Below are 14,902 nucleotides of genomic sequence, written 5' to 3'. Positions count from 1 at the left end.
GTTTGTTTAATCTGACCCCATGTTTAGTTCCTAAAATATTTTCCCAAAAACATTATATTAGATTTTTAGATATCTAAATAAAACATTGAACATACACGAACATTAAAACTAATTACATAGTAATGGAGGAAATCGTGAGACGAATATTTTAAGTCTAAGTAATATATGATTAGCCATAAGTACTGCAGTAACCAACATGTGCTAATGACAGATTAATTAGACTCAAAAGATTCGTCTCACGGTTTAAGGGGGAATCTAAAATTTATTACTTTAAATATATAACCGTACGCATCGCTCTGCCAAAACCTTTTTGGAACTTAGATGGATCTCCTTCCCAGTCTCCCACTGTCGTTGGAACAGTGGGCATGGTGATGCTCAGTGTTTTGCTCCATGCCAAAAGCATCTCCATAGTTTTCATATATTATTGTACTACCCGGTTTTTGTTTTGGCCTACTGCTTGTCGTTGTGTGTACTACTAAATGAGTGATTGCTAGTACTACAATCAAACCAAATGGTGGTGGTAGTAACTTTGTTTGTTCATATCTGTATTTGGATCTTTGCATCTCTTCTTCATATAGAAAGCATACTGGGGAGTTCTGATTGAGGGGCTGCTACAGTTCTACCGCAACAGGTCAGATGCACACAGGAAGATTCAGCCAAACAAAACTTGTTGCGAGTTCTGGACCATTGGTCCTGGCAACCTACATAAAAAAAAACTACACAGCTGACAGGCATACAACTTCAGAGTTCAGAGTTTCTGTCCAATTAATTGGTCTTGCAAGTTCATAAAGTATGAAGGTAAGTATGATCTGCAGGCATACATCACTGGCATAACTAATTATGTATGAACGTATCAGCAATGAAATGCACATGGTGCATATTCCTCGTAAACATCTGAAGCTGTCTTTCGATACGTGAAATGGCTATAGATTAAGCCTTCTTTTGATACATGATGATGCTTCAGAACAAGCTTGCAGTTTTGCTATCTATCCTTGAGCTCTTCTTCAAACTTGCGCAGTTTCTCCCGAATAGGTGCAAGAAAGGACTTCAAATCCTTGCTGATTTGCGCCTTGTTGTCAGACGAGAGGTCCTTGTCATCGGTAAAACTTATTTGCAACTGAAAGGAATAGACACAAGGTACCATGTGAACTTTGAAACATAAGTAAAAAAAGGTTCATTTGCACAGGTGAGAACATCTTCAGATTCACCGTTTTAACAGGGCACATCTGAAGTTGCTCAGCACAAGGATAGATAGATTTTCTCCTCAGAACTGTACTGCTAAAATTATTATGGAAAGAAATACTTTACCTCCAAGTCTTCAAGTTCGCCAAATGAAAATTCTGGAATGTCCAGATAACCTTTTACTTTCTTGCTTTCTTCTTTAATTAACCATTCACCTGAAGAATACTCCCATGAGTACCATTTCAGCAGGAGATAAATCAAGTAGAGATGTGAACTCTATAACTAAAGATCATTTACCTTTAAATTTTAAGCCCAGCTCATACGTATAGCCTACTCTCTTCTTATTACGAACAGTGACTAGAAATGCCTGCAAAAGTAACCAATACATTGATTTCAGACAAATCATCCAACATGTGTCATACTGCAAACTATAATGATATAAATAGTTCAAACATAACATTCCATTGATAAGAGTATAAAATGTTAAATTGCCGTAAAAGTCAGACAATAGGTTCACGAAAACAAATTCTACTACAAATGTATTTGGAAGGAACTTGATTAAATGAATCAAATTCAGTTGCATGGAACCAAATGGGGTGCAAGAAAAACAAAAACATTGCTCCCTAACTGGAGTATTAATGAGACATTCAAGACCATGGCACTCCATCAGCTATACAAATTTGTACTTGGATATAGGAATAAGCATCGCTACCAAATGGTGAAAACAAATGTGCCACACTGCTATTGAATTCTCCAATTGGATTGAAGAAGATCCTAATCAAATGTTGTACTGAAGAGTGGGAGGAGAGCTCTGTGGATCTCCCCCAGGGATAACAATGCTGAACCCATGTGTGTCCAATTATTTATTACTAGCACGTTGCAGAGCTCCCACGAAGAGTTGCCACTTCTTTGGTACTCATCAGTTCCTACTTTTATGGGTTTATCCACTGCATTTTTTCAATGTTTATACCAGCAACTAACAAAAGATAATCTATCAGGACTACTACTCATGTTTGCACAGAAGTCTATACACAGGGTGAATGCTAATAAATTTAAAATTCTTAAAACAAATGAATATATTAATGTTTCCTTTGTGTCTGTCAGATCTCTACAATATTATAAACGTTGATACTTCCTTCTTGTGTGTCATATCGTTACAGGATTATTAACTTCGATATCTTTCAACAGTGTCCTTGCTATGTTCACAGATGTCAAGGTATGCAAGAATTACCATAACAACCATGAACAAAAAATGCCTCTTTGTATTGGCACTGATAGTGCTGTAGGTTATCTTCAAGTATATCTAAACATGCAAGAGTACCTCTAAAAGACCAAATGAATTGCGATATATGTTAACAACTGATAATATACTATCAAAATGTTGGGATGGCTAGAAGGAGCTAGCCATCCAATGGAATTAAGAAAGGAGGAGCCACATATTTCCAACCCTTCATTTAATCCAGGCGGAACGTGAGGGGTTCAGGATTCGAACCCTGGCTGCAGGGTTCACCATCGAGCACCTTTGCCAACTACGCTAGAAGCGCATCTCGATAATATACTATCAAAAGTAACAGGCTTTTTTTATTCATTAGCAGAAGTCACATTTTCAGGTTCAGGACTGCATAAATTATGGTAGTAAAACAATGAGAGTGATTTATTCCATGACAGAGCAGTTGTGATGAAAAATATCAATAGCTCTGTGAAATAAAATACTCACATCGCCTGAGCACTTAGATACTTCATAAACCAATGCCTTCCCAGTAGAGAACTCCAAAGGATCTAATGAGCGCAGCAAATCCTGTAGTTTGAAATTATCTAAGATCACTCAAGTGAAAATGTGTACAAAATAAATATTGCAAATAAAGTATGCGATTTTTCAAGCAATTGACTGATGATCTACAGCACCTTTATTCTACTGTTGGCCCATGAATTGAGGTTCTTTTCCTCCCAGGTTCCAGCCTGCAAGCAGTGCATAAACACCAGGATGTTATTAGTTTGCAGCCTGCACTCACACATTATGGAAGTCAAGAAACAACCAAATTTTCAAAGGACAACAATCCCCACTATCAAACACAACTCAACAAACTATCGATTATCTTGACCTTTGGTGCCACAAGGCCAGTAGTGAGGTCAAAACGAAAATTGGCATGTACAATCCTTTTCTTTTTCCACTTCTGTACATTCCCTCGCCTCTATGTCCATCTCCTTGTTTTCTTTTTTTATCAATTTTCTCCTTAATTATGTTGCGAAGTAACCTATAATTTCTATCAACAAAATGGCTATAAGGTAGACCCAGCTCTACCTTCTTCTGTTAAAATAAAAAGAAGATATATAGCCACTGAGCTCACATGCTTTATGATGTCAAAAGAGCTTAGAGCATCCCCAACGGCTCATCTAAATTTGGTCATCCATATCTTCATTTAGATGATCATCTAAAACAGTTTTATCCTTCATATCTCTTTGTACTCCACCAGATCATCCATATATGACATCCTCTATATCTTTTTAAAGGATGGAGAGATCATCCAAATACGAAAGTTCTTCATCCTAATGTGGATGGCATCTAAAAATAGATGATAGGATGGTCGTTCTGTTAGAGCTTAATTTATAGTCTGCCTATCTCTATTTTCAGGATAGAGGATGAGATAGATGAGCTGTTGGGATGCTCTAATATCTTCCCTATGCACTCGTTTTACCAATTTGATTGATTGCTACATAGTATGTATCAGCACAGTCTAATCAAATGGCGCTGATAGTGAACATAGAATGGCAGTACCAGAAGTAAGCATTACTAGTTGATGATACATTCTAGTGATTCAGCTTCTTGGCTGCTTTAGAGGTAGCAAGACCAGCACGGGATCCTATATGTCACCCTCCTCCCTTCCTTGAAACCTTCAACTTCCCCTTTTCAGATTTCAGATGCAAAAATAGAACAAAACCACACCTTCCTCCATCCATCAGGGCCCTAATCCAGGTTCTCCGATACTAATCATCCATCAAAACCAGGAAAGCAACAATTTCCCCCCATTTCCTTATCAGCGGACGACACGGACCTGGTTCCAGACGGAGCCGAGGGTGCTGGGAGCCGGGTTGGCGGCGGCGTCGATCTTGCGGGGCGCGGGCGGCGGCGCGGCGGCGCCCGTGGCCTCCCGCACCCAGTACCTGTACGACGTCGCCTTCTCCACCGCCGCTGTCTCCTCCTCCATCTCCGGCCCCCCTCGCCGCCGCACGCGAGCACAGAGCTCGCCTCTCTCTCCCTCGATTCGCTGGTGGGCTTGACGCGGCGACCGGACTGATTTCCAAATCCGAAGGGCAGCGTCTTCGCAAGACAAAGCACTCCTCTTTTGGAATCGTTCATCAATTTCTTTCTTTTTTAGGCACTCGACTCCAGACTCTTCGGGAAACTTCCCCACCGACCCACGCACGTGCCCTATGAACCGAAGCTAAGCTAACAGCGTCCCAACAAATAATCTAAATTTACGATCATGTTTCATCTCTTTGTACTTCATTAGATCATTCATATATGATATCTTTTATATCTCTTTAGAGGATGGAGAGAGATCATCTAAATTTGAATCAATTTGTAGTCTCCATACTCTATTTTTAGGATAGATGAGATGTTGAGATGCTCTAAGCATGTGGTAATTAATTTGCTTCTTCTTTCGCTTAAGATCCTGTTTGGTGAGCAATAGATGAAGTTTTTTATAAAATATTTTAAAAATCAGAAGCTTCACTGAATAATATTTTCAAGTATACGTAGTTATATCATTAAATGAACTAAAAGACATTCTAAATCCATCTTTTTCTAAACGGATCATGAGCAAGAACAGTAGAGAGAAAATAGAAAGAAATTGAAGAGATTTGGCTTTTATAAAAGAGCCAACTCTTTATATGCTCTAAGTTATATGTATTAAATACATAAGTGAGAGAAATACATATGAGAAAACATATTACAAATAAAACTTATAGCTAATATATTGTACATGTTCGCTCTAAAATAAAAATTATAGATAGTAGTTAGCTATTCTATTAACTTTGCTCTCAGCTAACGTTTAAATTTTAAAACTTAATTCTTGAGTTAATTTTATATTTTTATCGTAGTTTATTTTACACCCTTGGCTTTTGAATTGATATAAAAAAGTTTCAATAATAAATTGTTTTTTATTTGCTAATAGATAGTATAGTTTTTTTCTATCTAAAAAAAATATCATGCGTTACAACGGGTGAAAATTCTGAAGAATGATGCATTAAAAAGATATTTGGTAGCCAGAATAGGTTTTGGATTGTATACCCTGTATTGCGTCCAACTAGCATGTTGATCAACGAGGGAGTACTACACAAATTAATTAATGTATACATATATTCGTAAATTACGACCATGTAGCTGCTGAATTTAGATAAACATGATGACCACTCAGCTAGAACTTACATGCAACAATCAAATTAGGTGGGAGAATAAAAGATTAAACTCAATGGATCCCATCCCACCATGATCTATGGATCAAATCAAATATGCTCAATGATCAATGTGCTATCATCAATTGATTTCACCGTTGGTCGCCCCTGCATTATCCAGAAAGAACTGCACAGCCATGGTGTGACCTGATTTGGCTTTAGGCCCAGCAATTCCCCTCTTTTCTTTTTGGAATCAGATTTGGTGCAAGATCGATCGTAGTCTACTCAAATCTCGTGTTAACACCCTACGTGTGTCTGAAGAACTCCAAAACACTTTTATTTTTTGAATCGGACTATACTCAAATATCCTCACCTTTTTATACGAGCAATCATGCAAATTAGCAAAGAGGACGAGTTGTGGCGAAACAAAAAGAGACCGAAAAGGCAGCTCTCCGCTATAGTTGGATCTATATGGGGTTGTTTGGTTACCTGCACCAAACCTGGCCCACATCCACGGATGTAAATCGTCCTTGTTTGATTGCCTAAATCTCCTTTCCAGCCAAGTCATGCGCATGCAAAAATGACTCCCAGCCATTTCAAGCGGAAACACTTTTTGAGCTTCGTTGATCAGCTAGGCCTGCCGAATGCAAAGCGATGCACCCACGCATGCATACGCTGCACCTGCACATGCAAGGCCAAGTGTAGGGATCACCGCTCCCACCCGTCGCCCACTCCACATTTCTTCCTCTCACCGCCTTCACTGCCGACCTCAAGCAACCTAAATTACCTCTTGCTGTCGGGGCGCGGTGGGAGGCACGATGCCAGGCGGCGGCGGCGACGAGATGGCGATGGGGCAGCCTCGGTGGAAGAAAAATAACACATGATGAAAGTTCCTGGCGGAGGCGCGAGAGAAACCCAACGTCGTACTTTTCTGGATACCGAGTGAAACCTCGTCTCCTATATATATGAGCGCAAACGAGATAATATGATAAATTGCTAAAATTTGAGAAGCCAGATAACACACTATTGGAGACATTTTTTATTCAATTTGCTAAAAAATAGAGATGGTAAGTTGGAATAGGAAATTTTTGGAGTTGCTTTTAATCCGTAGAAAAACTCCTTTCTTATACAGGTCTGGGGTGGGTGTTTAGCTTTTTTTTAAAAAATGACGTATTTTAAAAAAATAATTTATAAATAAAACTTTTATATTTGTATTCTTAGTGATATATAAAATTAAGTCTGGAAAATAAAATTTAGTGAAAAACACACAATCAACTTCAAACTTAGGTTAAAAATTAAAATGTTGGCTCATCCATATACGTGGGCCGATATTCAGGCCCATCGAAACGAGGCCTGCAAAAGTTTAAGTGTTAAATTAAACTGTACCTCATCGTTGGAAAAAATAATAAATTGGCGGCTTCACGTGCTCGCTCGCCGCCATCCATGGCGAATCCAACCAAGCTCCCGTAATTTCCTCATCGAGTGGTGGACTAATGGTGATGCATGCTCTGCTCTTTTGTACCTTCTCTCGTCTGGTCTTCTTCTTGGACGCAGCGTATCGCCATGGATGGTTACTGCTTGCTTGCTTGGTTGCTTGCTACAGATCTGGGTCTCTCAGTTTTAATTAAACTTTGAGTGTGACCCTGACGAATCCAGTAGGATTTCATGCTGCTATGGACTCTAGCTTTGCAATCATGCTTCTGTTCTTGGGTTTGCCTGATTGCCTCTGGTCGGCGACTTTTTTTCAGATCGCGTCCGTTTTGTTTGGATTAGGTCGGGGTCGTCCTATCCTCCTACCCCTCGTTCGTCGTGCACTCCGTCCTCTCTGCTTCTCTTGGCCCAATCAGTCATTTTCCTTTTTTCTTGTTGTGTTCTTGCTTGTCTGGGCATAGACTTGACACTAAGCATGAACTGTAATTGAAGCAGTGGCATTTTTCATCTCTTGATTAGTAGTTTATCATCTCCACAAATTTGGGTGCAATGGAGTGATCTGGATTAGAGGCAAATGAAAAAGTAGATGGAGTGTTCTGTTCAGTGAGGCCCTCAACTGTTTGGTTGATCAGGACACCACAGATGGTGGCCTCCTTGTTCTTCAATATATGGATATAATTTTTCTTCATCTTCTTTGGATTATTTGAAGAGATAGTCAGCTTGAGCTGTTAATAGTATCAGTACTGATAATTTATGGCATTAGTACTGAGAATAGGAGTATAAACGACACCAAGTTTTAATTCAAGTAAAAAAACACTTTTTTATGATGCTTATTCTATAGCTGTTTCAGAGGGTTCAGGCCCGGTTTAGTTTCCAAATTTTTTTTCCCAAAAACATCACATCGAATTTTTAGACACCTAAATAAAATATTAAATATGTATGAACATTAAAATTAATTATACAATAATGAGAAAAATCGTGAGAAGAATCTTTTGAGCCTAATTAGTACATAATTAGCCATAAGTGCTACAGTAACTAATATGTGCTAATGATGGATTAATTAGGTTCAAAAAATTTGTCTCGCGGTTTATAAGTGGAATCTAAAATTTATTTTATAATAAAACTACGTTTAATACTTTAAATATATAATCATATGTGTTGACGTGACCTTCCACCCAAAATATTTCTTCAGCCGAACACAGCCTCAGAATAAGAAAAGGCATCGGCACTTGCTTTGGTTTCTTTTTCATGTGCATCTAGGACAAAACCCTGTCCTCAACTCCTAGTCCTTGCCTGCTTGGTCCTCACAGGCTTGTTGTTGTAAGGAAATGGAAATGCCAGAGATTTTTGCAGGAAAAGAAGTACTACTAGTAGTAATACTGCTACATGTACTCACTTGAGAGAAGATTTTCTTTAAAGATACTCCTCCCCTGCATGTTAAACCAATCACTGACGGTGAAATAATTGTTTTAATTGCCCCATTGGGGGGTTTCAGAGGTGACATGCAACAGTGAAAACTCTGTAGAGGATCTGACCGGGGAAAAGGGTGCAATGGCTCCAAGAGATTCATCTCGTCTCAAGTTGCCACATGATTCTACTGTTATGCACACTGATGAAAACTGTAGCTGCTTTTGTCCTCTACTCCCCCACTCTCCAACCCTTATACAAACACAACCACACACACAACCCCATGGCCACCAATGATCAAATCAAGCAAGCACCACGGCTGCTGCAAAGAACACCAGAGAGAAAAGGCTAGAGCAATCTCTGTGGTGTTGCTGTTAGTTGGTGGTACTCCTGGGAAGAAAAGAAGTTAGGAGTAGCAGAAAAGCAGCACCATGGCATAGCTCCCTGCAGAAAACCAGGTCTGAAACTATTGCTTTCTTTGCAAGAACCAGAATCTTTTTTTTTAATGACATGGCATTGTTTTGTGGAGGAGAGATTCTCCACATTGTTCAAATCACATCCTTCCCCAAGGGGGCAAAAGGAGCCGGCCATCTTTAGGCAAAGGGTGGTGTGGGCTACAATGTGATTTCCACCACAAAAGGAGTGTTCTTTCTTTCATAGGGTTGCTGCTGCTGCTGCTGCTGCTGCTTTTGAGGAGTGGAGTAGTTGAAGCAGTAGTAGTAGTAGTAACTGATCTGATGATATGGTGAGGAGCTAGTTGCAGCTGTTTGTTTTTGAGTATTATTGGAGTGTCAGGGAAGGGCATGTGCCTGGCTGCTCTAGGAGGAGGCAGCCCTCCACTGGGCCTCACCTTCCTCACTGCCCTCCTCTTACTGTTCAACCCCAGGCTCAGCTCAGGTGGGGTTTTGGGAGATAGTTAGGGGGAAAGGTTGCCATCTTGTGTGTGTTGGATCTTTGTGAGTCATGCCCTCTTTATCTTCTTGCTTTTGCTTTCTTGTGTTCTTTTTCCTTATTTCCTTCTCTTTTCATCTTCTTTTTTGCACAACTCATTGCTATTGTTTTCATCCAGGTAGAATATAACGAGATAACGATTCTCTCAGCGAAAGGAGGTGAGATTCTTGATTTCACATCAGGTTTTGTTCTTTTTTTCTTCAAAAGAGTCTCTTTTATTTTATATATGGTTTGGTTTGTTCTGCTCCCCCAAGAAGCAACTGGTTCATGTGCGGTAAGAAGAAACAAATAATGCAGTTGCTGATTGACTTGAGGGTAGTTGTTGTGGTGATAGATTGGAAGGTTTAAATAGCGGGTGGTTGCGGTGATGAATGGGGCCAGCCTTGATGGGGTTGATGCTGTCGTCTTTTAGGTCAGGGAAGCAAGTGGGCTAGGATCTTCCCAAGTCGAGGTGAGGAGCTGAGCCAACGACAATGGAGTCTCAGTCTCTGGTGCTTTAGTTTTTGTCAGACGATTGGCGCTAACGCTGCTACCTGTTCATCTCCCGTTATCAGCTGATCTTGAAGTTCATGCATGGTGATGCTGATTGAGACCAAGATTTGCAGCGAGAGGAAGAATCCACTGTGTTCCTTTTCTGGCAGAAAGGAGACTTGAGGTAATTGATGTTTCTGCCTTTCTTCCTCTTGCTATGATCCCCACTATATGGCGCATATGATTCATTTGTAGGGCAACCTGTACTTATCGTTTGTGTGAATGATAAATTTGCCTTTCTCTTCCAAGTTCCTGCAATTGGTTGTGACATGTGTTCTTTCTCTTACTTCTTTTTCTTGAAATCCTATCAGATTTGCAATATATACAAAGCTTGAGCAGCAGTTCAAATCCTTAATTCGGTTATGGCTTCTTTTGGGATGAATAACTGGAATCAGAAGAGCCCCATGTTCTGGGATTGGGAAAATCCAGCACTGTTTGGTCCGAACTCAATGGAAAATTCCAAGATCGTACCTCACCCTGAATCTAGAGGTGTGGTTGTCGGTGCTGCAAATCATGGATCCACCAATTCATCATCCGGTGGCATGTTCACTTCCAGCTCGGAGCTAGCCAATGGTTCATCCAAGAGCTCCCTGTCGGCGTCGTTTGATTCTTCATCCAAGCTGGGGAATAGCTTAGAGTTCAGGTTTGCTTCTGTCAAAGGGCATGGCAAGAACACGAGCAAGGATGGGGAGGCTGCTCGAGTTGAAGACTCAGGCACTTCTCCAGCCGTGGCAGTCAGCCATGGCGAGCCGATAATAGGCCTGAAGTTAGGAAAGAGGACTTACTTCGAAAATGTTTGTGGAGGGCAGAATGTCAAGAGCTCTGCAGCTTCAGGTGCGACCTGTCCATCTACTGTGGCCAAGAAGGCAAAGGCGTCTCAGCAGAACACACAAAGTTCATACTGTCAAGTTGAAGGCTGCAAGGTTGATCTGTCCACTGCGAGAGAATACCATCGGAAGCACAAAGTCTGTGAAGCTCATTCTAAGGCTCCAAAGGTTACTGTTTCTGGTCTGGAGCGCCGTTTTTGCCAACAGTGTAGTCGGTGAGAGCATATTTTTGTTTCATTTTCAATGCCTTCAAGTTTCAAGCCTTTTCTTTTATAGTATGTATTATCCTCTTTCAATCAATGTACACAAGAACAATGAAGAAAACTCTTGTCTTCTGTATTGCATAGAGCATACAGCAGTATAGATAAAAGTCAATGAAGTAGCACCATGTCATTGATCTTACCAGTTTGCTTGCCTCCCTGTCTTGTGTACTCTTATTGTTTTGTAGGTTTCATGGTTTATCTGAATTTGACCAGAAAAAGAAAAGCTGTCGCAGGCGTCTCTCTGATCATAATGCACGAAGAAGGAAACCGCAACAAGAGACAATTTCATTTGGTTCATCAAGGCTCGCCACAATGTTCTATGGTATGCATCACTGGTTTAACAAAGAGGACACTTGCCCTGTTCTGTCTACATAATTTCCTTGATAAGTGAAAGTTGATCCTTTTACCAATCAATACTGCTGAGATAGTAGGATGATACCTTAAGGCTTAAGCATGTTATATTTCTGGTACTCTGCAGTCTGCATATGTGTGACAGGTGTTACATGGTGGCTCACTTGTTTTGAGAAGGAAGCTTAACCTACCCTCTTGACACTTATTATATTAATCCATAATAATCATATTTGGTAGATCTTATGTATTTTCATGGTGTAGTTTTACACTTGGAAGTGTTTTCTCCTAGTCCTTCACAGATCCTTCATGGTGATAATGCTTGCATTTTTGAATTGCAGATGCAAGGCAGCAGACAGATATCTACTTTGGCCAATCTCCTTTTGGCCAAGTGAGAAGCAATGCAATTTCTTCATGTGATAACCTGGGAGGCTTCAAGTTTACAGAAGCAAAACTCCCCTGGATGAAGCCAATGAAAACTGTAGGCCTTGAGGAGCTACATTTTTCTACACTGCAGATGCCAAACAATGTTGTGGCACAAACGGTGCATCATCACGATTTTGATGGGCTCATTCCATTCAAGGGAAACACCACGAAAGTCCTCAACAAAGGTACTTTTATATCTATCAATCTGTCACTGAATAGAAAAGACAAGCAGCTGCTGCATTACCTTCAATCTTTACTATATGTTTTGATTTAATGATCTACTAACTGGGAATCATTTTTTAATAATTAAATTTCTTACGAGTAAATAGATTGACTGATTTGACCTTTTGTTTGATTGTTATCTGTGCTGTTTAGCCCTTTGCTATTCACACCATTGAGTCTGCATTTTATTCTTCGTAATTCCTTTTCATACGGCAACGATCTTCTGAAAAGTCTGCCGTAAACTCTCCTCCCCGTTTTAATAAACTTGGCTGGTGGCCTTCTGCCAGCCTGGTGAAAAAGAAGTCTTTGTCACTAAACAATCAACATTTTTGATGAGTTTGGCAGCCTTATTATTTTGCTTTTGCTTTTACTTATAAGTCAAAAATTGATTTTTCAACCATAAATTTAGGAGCTTTTTTCCCATCCTAGAGAAAACAGTGATACCTCCTTAAGGATGGTAAAATTGCTCTAAATTTAGAGTTGATTTTTGGTTTTTTTATTGTAGTTTATTTTCTAGCATTTGCTTTTAAATCGTTAAGAACACGTATATAAAAGTTTTATTCACAAATTATTTTTTGCTTACAAATATGCCGTGCCAAACAATCACCCCTTGGATTAAACAAGCTAGTTACTTTAGCCATAAGACCACATCATTTCACTCCTTTCTTTTTGTCTAGTAACTATTGGTTACTCATTTTATCCATTTGCATCAACTTGCACATTAGATGCTTTCCTGAGCCTAGACAAGCTAGAACTACCAATTTTGGCTGTGTGCCTTATGGCAGAGGCAGGGGATGTAAAACATTTCCAATCTAAGAAAAAAAAAAGAACCACTAATTGTTTCTCAAAAACAGAAAAGCTCGAACTACCAATTCTCTCGTACAAGCTTTATGTATTTTCTGACTTGTTAATGTTGATCTTTCCATCTGAGACTTCTCCAATTTTCCCTGGGTGGAGCCTGGGAGCCTTTCATCACACCATGAAAAGCACAAAACGTGTTTCACGCAAGATCGACAGGAAACGACTAGGTCCCTGTACTAGGTTTATGGGCACATTCACCAGAACTTTTGGCTGGTAATGCCGTACCATCTGTGCCTATAGTACTAAACCTGGGACCAACAAATACATGATTGGATATGCCAGCTTAGGGTTGCAGGAGTGTTGAGTCATCTCATCAATAGACAACACCAGGCTTCAATTCAGAGCCAAATAAAGTTTCTTTTTTCTGCTGAGCAGTCTAAATCATCTCCAGTTGCAGGACCAGAACAAACACCAGCACAAGAAAATAAGTGGCTGTTTTCATCCAGCGACTTTTTCCGTCCCTCGTCACATCGGACGTCGGATGTTTGGACGTTAATTAGAAGTATTAAATATAAACTGATAATAAAACTAATTGCATAAATAAATGCTATTTTATTAGATAAATTTTTTAAGCCTAATTAAGCTATGATTAGCAAATGTTTACTGTAGCATCAGGGGCGGAACTAAAATTTGCATAAGAGTAGGGCTGAATTAGTACAATTTGCATAAATTTGTCTTTTATCATTTATTTTTCAAATTTTAAAGTATAATTTTAATGGATATTTGGGCCTAGAAGTAGGGCTCTAGCCCAATCTGCCCTACTACTCGTAGTACCGCCCCTGTGTAGCATCACATTCGCTAATCATGAACTAATTAGACTCAATAGATTCGTCTCGCGAAATAGTCTAGAGTATGAGGTGGATTTTATTAATAGTCTATATTTAATATTTCTAGGGTCTGTTTGAGGGAGCTTTAGATTCTAAGAAGCAGCTGCTTGGTAGCCCAGCTTCTAAGAATTTAGAAAAGCTCCTAAACCCAGCTTCTCCAGTTTCTGGATTCTTAGTTCCTTTTTCAGAATCTATAACTACAGATTCTCAGAAGTTGTGGACCGTTTGGGGCAGCTTCTGGTAGAAGCTCACCAAACAGGTCCCTAATTTGTGTCCAAACATTCGATTTGACAGGGACTAAAAAAAAGTCACTAGGATTCAAACAGGGTCTAAAGATGATACCTTTATCTGATATCCTAATGTATAGGGTTTTTCACTCAATTGATTTCAGGTGTGGAAACTTCTGCCGTCGTCTCCTCCAACTCGAATGGAGCACCGGATCTTCGGCGTGCTCTCTCTCTTCTGTCAAGCGATTTCTGGGGTCCGGCCGACGTCCAGCCAAGCTCCCAGGTTCATCCCGGCGGAGTGATGCCGCCCCTCGCCACCGTCGCCGCCCCGACGAACCCTGCGAATGTGATGCACCATGCTCTGCACCACCCATCCCCGGGAGGATTCTGGCAGGACGACGAGCCGCCGCCCCCGCTCGATCATGCCGCGCAGGTCCAGGCGTTCATGCACCTCGGCAGCAGCAGCGACTCCGGCTATGGCCACCTGCACTGATGCTGCTGCGTCTCCTGGGGATTTTAGCCTCTGCACCATCTCATTAAGTCTGAGAAAGAACATCTGGTGAGGTGTTAAGACTGAAGAATTCGCAATAAATTTCCCTTGGCTGTTTTTAGTTTTTACCATTCAGAACTGCCATTATATCAGAACTGCTGTTGGGCTAATTCGTGGATGATCATGAGATGATTTGTTTCAGCAATCTGGATTTGGCACTATAATCTGTACTCTTCTGTTGCTCTGTTCATCTAGACTAAGGGCCTGATTGGGAGAGCTTCTCCCAACTGCAGCTTCTTTCAAAAGTTGCTTCTGTCAGAAACTGCCCCAAACGGTCAGCTTCTGAGAATCTATAGTTACAGATTCTGAAAAATGAACTAAGAATCCAAAAACTGGAGAAGCTGGGTTTAGGAGTTTTTCCAGATTCTCAGAAGCTGGCTACCAAGCAGCTGTTTCTTAAAATCTAAAGTTTCCCAAATAGGCCTTAGGAACCTGTTTGATTGACTAATCTGTC

At 40.3% G+C, this 14,902-nt stretch overlaps 2 protein-coding genes across 11 annotated transcripts; one reads left to right on the top strand and one right to left on the bottom strand.

Annotated features, from left to right (window-relative positions):
- Nucleotides 1-730: 730 nt before the first annotated feature.
- LOC102710131 lies at nucleotides 731-4,593 on the bottom strand. The gene is made up of 6 exons (XM_040525137.1): nucleotides 4,236-4,593; nucleotides 3,088-3,141; nucleotides 2,900-2,980; nucleotides 1,480-1,549; nucleotides 1,309-1,397; nucleotides 731-1,117 (listed from the first exon to the last, which is right to left on the bottom strand). Exons 1-6 carry the CDS (start codon nucleotides 4,386-4,388, stop codon nucleotides 983-985), a joined length of 582 nt encoding a protein of 193 aa, XP_040381071.1. The 5' UTR covers nucleotides 4,389-4,593; the 3' UTR covers nucleotides 731-982.
- Nucleotides 4,594-8,580: 3,987 nt separating this feature from the next.
- LOC102709851 (squamosa promoter-binding-like protein 12) lies at nucleotides 8,581-14,735 on the top strand. 10 transcript variants are annotated; one of them, XM_015838919.2, is made up of 8 exons: nucleotides 8,581-8,873; nucleotides 9,485-9,524; nucleotides 9,779-9,817; nucleotides 9,921-10,021; nucleotides 10,209-10,939; nucleotides 11,173-11,309; nucleotides 11,677-11,946; nucleotides 14,063-14,735. In XM_015838919.2, exons 5-8 carry the CDS (start codon nucleotides 10,260-10,262, stop codon nucleotides 14,389-14,391), a joined length of 1,416 nt encoding a protein of 471 aa, XP_015694405.2. In that variant the 5' UTR covers nucleotides 8,581-8,873; nucleotides 9,485-9,524; nucleotides 9,779-9,817; nucleotides 9,921-10,021; nucleotides 10,209-10,259; the 3' UTR covers nucleotides 14,392-14,735. The 10 variants fall into 10 exon arrangements, with proteins under 10 accessions (XP_015694405.2, XP_015694397.2, XP_015694398.2 ...); XM_015838911.2 differs by having other exon boundaries at nucleotides 9,701-9,817; XM_015838912.2 differs by having other exon boundaries at nucleotides 9,686-9,817.
- The last annotated feature ends 167 nt before the right edge of the window (nucleotides 14,736-14,902 follow it).

This window comes from Oryza brachyantha, chromosome 6, assembly GCF_000231095.2.
Source record: "Oryza brachyantha chromosome 6, ObraRS2, whole genome shotgun sequence".
NCBI classification, from domain to species: domain Eukaryota; kingdom Viridiplantae; phylum Streptophyta; class Magnoliopsida; order Poales; family Poaceae; genus Oryza; species Oryza brachyantha.
Note: the sequence above shows the minus strand (reverse complement) of the source record. Positions and strands in the feature narration are given on the sequence as shown.

Coding starts and splice junctions, on each gene's coding strand:
- LOC102709851 (XM_015838919.2), top strand. CDS start 10,260: ATGGCTTCTTTTGGGATGAATAACTGGAATCAGAAGAGCCCCATGTTC. Junction 11,310..11,676: donor GCTCGCCACAATGTTCTATG/GTATGCATCACT, acceptor TTTGAATTGCAG/ATGCAAGGCAGCAGACAGAT. Junction 11,947..14,062: donor CACGAAAGTCCTCAACAAAG/GTACTTTTATAT, acceptor AATTGATTTCAG/GTGTGGAAACTTCTGCCGTC.
- LOC102710131 (XM_040525137.1), bottom strand. CDS start 4,388: ATGGAGGAGGAGACAGCGGCGGTGGAGAAGGCGACGTCGTACAGGTAC. Junction 1,398..1,479: donor GCTGGGCTTAAAATTTAAAG/GTAAATGATCTT, acceptor AGTATTCTTCAG/GTGAATGGTTAATTAAAGAA. Junction 1,118..1,308: donor GCGAACTTGAAGACTTGGAG/GTAAAGTATTTC, acceptor TATTCCTTTCAG/TTGCAAATAAGTTTTACCGA.